This window comes from Poecilia latipinna, unplaced genomic scaffold, assembly GCF_001443285.1.
Source record: "Poecilia latipinna isolate Pla-1442-1.1 unplaced genomic scaffold, P_latipinna-1.0 Scaffold1915, whole genome shotgun sequence".
NCBI lineage: Eukaryota > Metazoa > Chordata > Actinopteri > Cyprinodontiformes > Poeciliidae > Poecilia > Poecilia latipinna.
Genome location: NW_015114531.1, coordinates 62,330 through 71,005, shown reverse-complemented (window position 1 = coordinate 71,005; position 8,676 = coordinate 62,330). Strand labels below are relative to the sequence as shown.

Here is an 8,676-nt window from a genome sequence, read left to right as displayed (position 1 = left end):
ATTGATTCATGGATGAATCTGGCTGGGGTGGATTTAGAAAAAGTAGGACAACAACTGCTAAAGATGTAACATGTTAGGAACAGTCTACTAACTCATTAACATTTACAGTTTGGCCTATCTGGTAAAAGACGTGATCGGCTGTGGTCATAGTGGAACAACTGATTACTGGGGGCGTATTTGGTTTATTCTGTTTTACAATCATCCAATCTCAGTCCCTAGAAGACAGTGTCATACCTAGCAACAGGTGAACCACACTTTCTCACTAAGATGATTATGAATCAGTCTTACGCCAGGACTCTTTGGTAGGGACATTTTGGCTAAAATATGAGCTCTCTGAGAGGACTCTGATAATCTTTTAGAATATGGGCCCTGATTTTGAGGACAGATTTGAATAAATTTGACATATTGCTTATGTTAATATTGTAGCATTTAGCAAACAGAAATAATTTTCTTAATTCTAACTGAAGCTTACTCTGATTTCATTTCAGACAATGGAGAATAAAGGTGCATCTGTCTTAACTCAGTGAAAGTAAATCCTTTGGATAATACTTCCTTATACTTGTGATGGGATTCGAGGAGAGATTGAACATCAACACAATTATGTATTATACTCTGGCTCTTGGGGATAAAAGGACATTCATTCAATATTAGGACATCCCTAACAGGAAAGTTACATCTTTGAGGGAATAATAAGTCATAATTACAATACAGCATTTAAACAGATCTTTAATGAACAAATAAAGCAGACTTTGAATATTCTCACAAAAATAAGTAATGTGCTTTAAATAGAAACAAGTCATTTGGATAAAAACAGGGCAATTACACCAATTAGAATAAAGCATAACATTGAAAAACAACAGCAAGAATAAGGTTGCTGTCAAATGACCATGAATCCTGTTTACATCTACAGAGCCACATTCTTTTTATTGTAAACTTATTGTACAAAGACCTTCTACAACAAATTTCGTTTCAAAAACACATATAACAGAATGAGAAATTAATGAAGAGGTGATAACTAAAGTTTGAACTGAGAGCAGCACAGAGGAGACATTTCTCTGTGGAATGAGTCAGTTTTTCTGGTTATCAGGTCTGAACTGGTGGTGTAGGGCACTTCAGGTGGAATACAAATAAAAACATGGCACATGTGCAACATTAGTGCTCTGAGTGCCCAATAAACATATTTCCTTCCATGGTCAGTAAGTTTGGGGGTTCCTATCCAATCATAGAGTTAGGATACCTGTTAAGTTAATGAGGAGTCCAACATTAATGAAGCTGATTCCCAGAATTCCTCTCCCACAGAGACAGCAACTGGCTGCCAGCCTGAGGCTCCAACTCCTACACAACACAAAATATCCACATAATCACAACATCAGTTTTCATTTTAATGGCATGTTTATGTTTGCTTCCTCTGATAAAATTGTCAGTCAAACTCCAGTCCTTGAGGGCTGCTGTCCTGGAACATTTACATGTGTCCCTTATCCTATACTCTTGAATTAAATGGATAAACAGCATCACTAGAATGCAGGCAGGTAATACAGAGCTCTGCTAATTAAATAATATTGGAGCCTGGTGTGAAGAAGCAGAGACGCATCTAAAAGTTGCAGGACATCAACTAGAGTTTGATACCACTGCTCTAACACAACCTAAGCCTTGGTAAAGAGAAACTGAGTGGTGTTAACCACCTCTTACTGTAAATCCCAACACTGCTTAATGTTTCTGGCAGTTCTGCCAGTCTGAGACGACAGAATCTGCAGCAAGCAGCTACAGTATGTTTGAGCTTATGATGCAGTCTCACCTGTCCATCCCTGCTGACTTGAACTCTCTTGTTGTCATTCCATGGGTTGAGGATGTGCTGGGTGAAGGGGAAGGGAAGACTCTCTTTATGGATCCACTCTACACTGAAAACTCCTCCGAGCCCCATGAAGCCCCAGTCCTGGCAGCTCTCCTGGCTGACGACAGATGTCATACGAGCATAGCCCTGCAAACCACACACCTTTCAGTGGAATGCTTTTTATTAAAAAAAAAAAAAACAAAAAAAAAAACTTATTGCAATGCCATTTTCATATATCACATTTCTGGGACAATCTTCGCAGTTATTTTTGACATATAACAATAAAATTTTTATTAATTTCTTTAAGTGACAGCATGCAGTCACTGAGGCGCTGGATACATTCCAGAAATGTTCCTGTTCTTAAAAAGTTTTAAAAATTAGAAAGCCTTAAAGGGGACATATCTTGCAAAATCCACATTTTTAGTCTTTGATACATTTTTTGCATACTTTGAGTGTGTAAGAGTGTAAGAATTAGAATTATTTTCTGTTCCCCTCCCTCACTCAGTTTTTCTCCTCTCCCTCTACTCAAACCTGGAATCAGTTAGCTCATCAGCTCAGATCTTTTGTTCAGCTCACAATCTCCATAGTATTTAAGCCTCTCTTTCTCACTCACTACTCGCCGGATCCTTTTGTCTACTCCTATCACTCCCTCATGCTGCCCCGTGTTTTCCTCGCTAAAATTTTTTTCCTATGGATTCTGGTTTTTGTGTTTTTTGCTGTGACTTCCTTTGCCTTTTGTAAATTTGTCTTTCCATATTCTTTACTAAATCTTCAAACTCACTGCCAGCCTCTGTCTCCTGCAAATGGATCCTACCACAAACTTCTACACAACATGACAGTCTCATATTCAAAGACATGTACAGAGGAGACCAACAATGTCAACTGAAATCAGATACCTGGAAGTGTCCAGATCCCTGAACAGAGAAGATGAGAATTATGAAGCTATTTGCCAGGAAAGCTTGGGTGAGTTTGGTCTCGTTGCTCGGTGTAGTAGACCAGATGCCTTTCTGCTGAGAAATCTCTATGTTTCTGATGCTGTTACTCTTCATAATGAAGTATCGGACTGATGACACAGTCGGCTTCTGAGACACAGACTTTAAGACCAGCTGGGAACAAAACAAGTAAAACAACTCCTTTAAGCTCACACAGTCCTCCTTTTATTGAGTATACATTTTACATTAGTGAATGAGGATACAATGAGTAAAGTTTGTGTTGGAATATGGATGAAAATAAGATACTTTGTTTCAATTGGGGTAGGCAATTATGCTGGGACTACATAAACAACTGCTGTCTTCTGGCAACAATAAACAGGTCCTCACCTCTTGCTCACTGAAATTCACACAGAATAAATATTTAGATGCCTGCTTGACATCTAATTTTTATATCTGGGACACTGAAGGACATCTTAAAGGACCAGATGTGGCCTGTGGGACATTAAATGTCCTGTGTAGTACCTATGTCCTACCTTTCCTGAGGGAGACTCGGGGGGCCCATCCAGAGTTACAGAGCAGGAAGAACTACTGGAGGAAGACGGATAATCCCACAGCTTCTTGATGGCCAGTGAGACTTCATCCCTGCTGTGGGAGTTAGTCTTCAGCAGGTCAGAAGACAGCATTCGACGAGGCCTGTGGGGAAGTAGTCAACTGTTGAAGAGGGCTAAAAAAATGGTAGGCAACTGTAAGGATTGATATTAATTGTAAATACTTTGAATACACTACTTTCTATCTGCCCTGGAGATAGACTTCTATAAAAGTAAAAAAAAGATCCAACACTGTAGAATACATGATGTGATCTCCAGCTGAATCAGACTGCTGCATTTTAGCAGTATGTTGACAAATTGTATGACATTTATCTCATGGGCTTTGAGATGCAATTTGTCATCCACATTTATCACCTGTACTTTTATAAATGCAGTAATATATTTATTGGTTTTTATGTTTATGCTGTCTAATAAGTGTCATTTTAGATGTTTGTTATAACACCTCCTCTTCTTTTCCCAGCTATTTGTCAGGCCAAAGTTGTAAAAGAAAAAAAAGTTTTTAATGTTTTTTTTACATGATTAATAATAACTGAAAATTGCTGAAGAAATTTGCAAATAAATAAAATGCTAAATGCGTCAGTCGCATGTGGCATATCACTATCATATTGACTTCCATTGACTCACTCCAAGAGTATGCTAAACTTATTATTTCAAAAAATAGCTGAAATGCTTATTTTAAGTAAGTAACACTAAGCAGCTGTATAGGAAGACCCAGACCTTCTTAGACTGGAGGTCTAAGAAGGTCTGGGTCCTAAACAGATTAATCCTAATCTGTAAGATCTGAGGAGACCTTACAGATCTCCTCAGATCTCAGCCTGGGGAGGCTGAGCTCTTTCAACATCTGCGGAAATATGTTGAGGCTGTTTTATCAGTTATTGTCTTGGTGTGCTGGTGATGGAAGTTTATCCAAGGCAGACTTAACTAGGCTGAAGAAACAAATCAGGTGGGCTGGCAACAGTTGCAGAGAGAAGAACATTGCAGTAACTTCTGTCTTTTATGGACAATGCCAGCCACCCTCTGCATACTGTCACCAGCAGCCAAGAAGGGGGTTCAATGAGAGGCTGTTTTTTCCAAACTGCATGACCAACAGACTGAGGAACTCTTCTTCTTTGTTATGGCAGTTGGCAAGCAACTTTTAGATGTACATTACTGCCATCTACTGGAATGGAGTGTGGATTGGGATGCTAAATATATATTACACAGATTTTAAAGCTAAAGAAAAAAACACAACTATATCCTCATTATTAATTTTGTTTTCTTAAGATACTTTAATGAAGAGCAATAGGATTCAGAAGTGTAAAGTTTGTCCTAAATGTTTTGCATATTCAACAGTAATTTATTATCTTGTAATCTAAGTAACAGTTTTCTCCTCTCAATAGAACATTTGGAACAGAATAATAACAAAATTTTCACCGTCTCTTCTGGAAAACAAAAATCACATTTTCCTGTAGGATGTTTTCCATTGAAGTATTGTTTAACCCGTTATCACCAAAACATAATCTGGATATAACTATTTCTTCCTTTCTATTTAATCCTGTTCTCTTCCTTTGAATGCCACAACGCCACCTGCCAGTTACTTCTTCTTCCCACTGTTTCTGCCACCCACCCTTGACCTTTTGTTTAATGACTGATTTGATTTCTCCTTTTGCTGAATGGTACCAATATATAAATGTAACTATTTTCTGTTGATTATTTTGCATATTTATCTGCCAACTCATTTTCTTTTATTCCTATATGTGATGGTATCCATGTAAAAATAACTAATAAACCCATTTCCTGAATTCTACATATTAATAATTGAATCTCTAATAAAAGCTCTCATCTGAAGTCTGAATAAATATTTGTCGAGGAATATAATAACGAACTTGAATCTGAACAAAATCCACTTCTTAATGGACGAACTTCCTCAATCTAAGATCACTCCCATCATGAATCCCCATTATTGTTATTTGAGGTTTTTAAAGCATCTGTATAAATTTGGACATAGCCGTAATACTTATTATCTAGATAAGATTGCACTGAATATGGGTCTGAAAGGTATTTTACATTTCTCCAACAAAATGAAATCAACAACACTATTAGATAACAGAGATGGATGAACTGGTGATTCAGGAACTGTTTCTTATTTATGTGAGATAATCAGAATCCTTCAAAATGCCTCACTAGAATGCAGACAGGTCTGTAGGGCAAAACTATAGTCCAGCCAAAAGAATCTCATTTCTTTTTTCCTTTTCCCATCTAGGTTTTAAAAGCTCTTGACAAAACTCAGCTTGCAGCAGGGCAACAGTGCAACCAACTGTGAAGCCCCCTGCACAATGATATGCAATGCTTGTTTTAAAGCCTTTAGAACAAATGTACATCATCATAAAGGTATGATGAAGCCCCTACATCCTACCTTCCTACATCAGCATGGCATATACATAAATAATTGAGAGCCCATCATAAATCAGAAAATTGTAGAATCTAAAGACCCAAAGCATGATTAGGTCATTTTATCACCATGAACAGAAAACTGAGAAAAAACAGAAAAATCAAATAAAAGAAGAGAAACCAGCACAAGACACTACCATGAAACATGATGGTTATTAGCCTACTTGTCATTTGTGTTATGAGAGGGCAGCTGGGAGCTGGCCTTGGAGTTCCTCCCTGACGACCTTGGCCCATCCTCTGATGTCATAGGCCTAGGCCTCTGACCAATCCCTGTAGGCTGCTGCAGGCCAGCTTCCTGCTCCTCAGCACCCAGCACCTGGAGGCAGTCAGCATTAATTGCAGGCATTAAACACAGGAATAATTCCCATCCAGAGGCAAACTACAATGATGAAGTTGAGCACATACAGACACTAAGGTCTGGATGACTGCCTCGTCCTGCTGAGACCAGGGTTTGGAAGGACAGCGGATCCTCTTTATAAACAAGTTCTGCCACTTCTGTCTGAGTTCAGACACCAGTGCTGCAGTCTGACAACAGTAGAGCCAACAGGAGATAAGCATAAGGACACATCTGTCAGAGGCTGGGTAATCTAAACAAACATGAAGATTACATGATGAGTCAGTAACAAAAGAAAATCTTCACAGAATGTTATGATAACATACATGAAGTTTGTCATCCTATGCATTGATTTCAAATTTTTAAAACAATAAGAAGAATTCATGATTATGCTGGATCATCCCTTCTGCCACATTTACATTTTGATTCACCAGACAAAACATTTCAGAACTGATGAAACACATGAAAAACTCAACGCTACATGTAAAAGTTTTAAAAGCTGGTCTTAAGGCCTCGACATGCTTCATGTGAAGTGCTGAAACCACTTCTCATTAATATAGAAAGGTGATGAAAATTGTGTGATTTTGTTTGCAGAGAGGCATCTGCCTGTTGAACTCAACATCAGGCCCAAGTCAAAGCATCTTGACAGAGCTCTGTGCGAAGTGTTGTCTGATTGTTCAGAAGTTTTTTGCTGTACTTACATTATGCAGATTATGTACTATTCTTCACTAAATTACTATGATAATAAGACTGGTGGATGGTTAATAACTCTTGGCTATAAACCATCCAGGAGTTAATAGCCAGGAAATTCATTGTTCACGGAAGAGGTTATCTGGAAAAAAGTGTGGCGCAAGCTCAGTGACCATTTCCTAAAAGCAAAATAGAGAATGTATGGAGGGAGGAGAGACCTCCTCAGACAGAGGCATGATGTGTACTGAAGCAGGAGGGCTGTCCCACAGGTGGTCTGCACTCTTGCATAAAAGGTGTGTGTGAATACGAACAGTTCGAAAACCATGTGACTGTGTGTCAGCTGTTTGGCTTTGGATAAAGTATGTCAGGTCCTTTATTTCTTCACCTCTCTCTCAAGCCCGAAGACAAGCCAGTCATCAATCTTTATCTCCACTAAGTCTTCTGTGTCACTGTCACTCATGTCATCCAGAGGATTTTCTGCAGAATAGAACACAGAAACCTGCTAAATTTGCAGGGGCAAGTTTCTAAAACATTTGATATTTTTAGGATTAGGAAGAAATGTTGAAGATTTCATTAAGTAATTAACAAACAAATACCAAATCTAATAGTTATTTATGTTGTTTCTCAGCAATTTGAGACAGAAATTCGATCAATTAGAACAGGGGTGTCCAAAGTCGGTCCTGGAGGGCCGGCATCCTGCATGTTTTAGTTCTCTCCCTGGTTTAACGCACCTGGATCAAATGATGGCTCATTAGAAGGTCTAAGAAGAACAATTGACATGCTGAAAAGGTTGTTACTACCACCAGGGAGAGAACTAAAACGTGCAGGATGTCGGCCCTCGAGGACCGACTTTGGGCATCCCTGAATTAGAAGAACTAATTTTTAGCACACGGAAAAAGTCCTTAACCCTTTTTTTGTCTGAATGTTGATAAATTCAGCAAGAAAGTCGCTGAGTTGATAACCGTGGGTCACCTCACAGTGGGTCATGTTTGCAGTTAACAATAGTCACTTATTGTTATTCATGTCTGCAAACGTGCAGACATGACCTGGTGCACCGGTCTGTCGGTGAAACCTGTCTCATATCAGAGCAAAAGAGGACACTTGCTGATTTGTTTGGTGGATAAGATTGGCTTCACATTTAAGCATTAGTTAATAACCAATCTCCCAAAATGAAGGTAATCGGGGCCGATTTGACATTGCACCTCTAATAAATATCTTTGGACATAAAAAGAACAATCAAGAGTCAGAAAAAAGCTTTAGTTATTAAAGCTGGAGACTAGTGATCAGGCCTGAAGTGATTGACTCAGACCTGAACCTTCAGCGACACATAAAGACAATTACACAGTCGGCCTTCCATCACCTGAAGAACATTTCTAGGATAAAGGACTAATGTTCCAGCAAGACCTAGGGAAACATATCCAGGTGTCTATCTTTGTATTACAACTTTCTTTGTTGAATTTTAACAGTTTAACGTGCAATATTAATCATTAGGACAGTGAAAACACAGTAATCACAAATGAGACAGGTGTTATGTGCTCTCGTTTCCAGGTTCCAGTTAAAAGTCAACCATTGGCATTTTGAATCATTTGGAAACGCTGTATCAAGCAGTAGAGTATGCTCAATTTGTTATTCAAAGTAGTTTAAAAAGTTTATACTTAACTTTTTAAACTAAATATGCTACAGCACATGTGTCAAACTCAAGGCCCGCGGGCCACATGTGGCCCGCCATGTTATTTTATATGGGCTCCCCCAGCACTTCATAGGCCGATGGTTTTGAGCACGAATTGACTACAAACTACATCTCCCACAATGCATTCCGATTGTTACCAGCCAACAGTACGGCTTCTCCTC

The 8,676-nt window shown here is 38.7% G+C and overlaps 1 protein-coding gene across 2 annotated transcripts in view; it reads right to left on the bottom strand.

The window, feature by feature from the left end:
• Positions 1–703: 703 nt before the first annotated feature.
• ythdc2 (YTH domain containing 2) overlaps positions 704–8,676 on the bottom strand; it is a 62,873-nt gene continuing 54,900 nt past the window's right edge. For both annotated transcript variants that reach the window (XM_015015479.1, XM_015015480.1), the window contains exons 25-31: positions 7,211–7,302; positions 6,207–6,326; positions 5,966–6,117; positions 3,297–3,456; positions 2,728–2,937; positions 1,796–1,978; positions 704–1,335 (exon numbers count right to left, since the gene is read on the bottom strand). In XM_015015479.1, the coding sequence (XP_014870965.1) occupies positions 1,264–1,335; positions 1,796–1,978; positions 2,728–2,937; positions 3,297–3,456; positions 5,966–6,117; positions 6,207–6,326; positions 7,211–7,302 (989 nt within the window). In that variant the 3' untranslated portion in view covers positions 704–1,263. The remainder of the gene's footprint in view (positions 1,336–1,795; positions 1,979–2,727; positions 2,938–3,296; positions 3,457–5,965; positions 6,118–6,206; positions 6,327–7,210; positions 7,303–8,676) is intronic.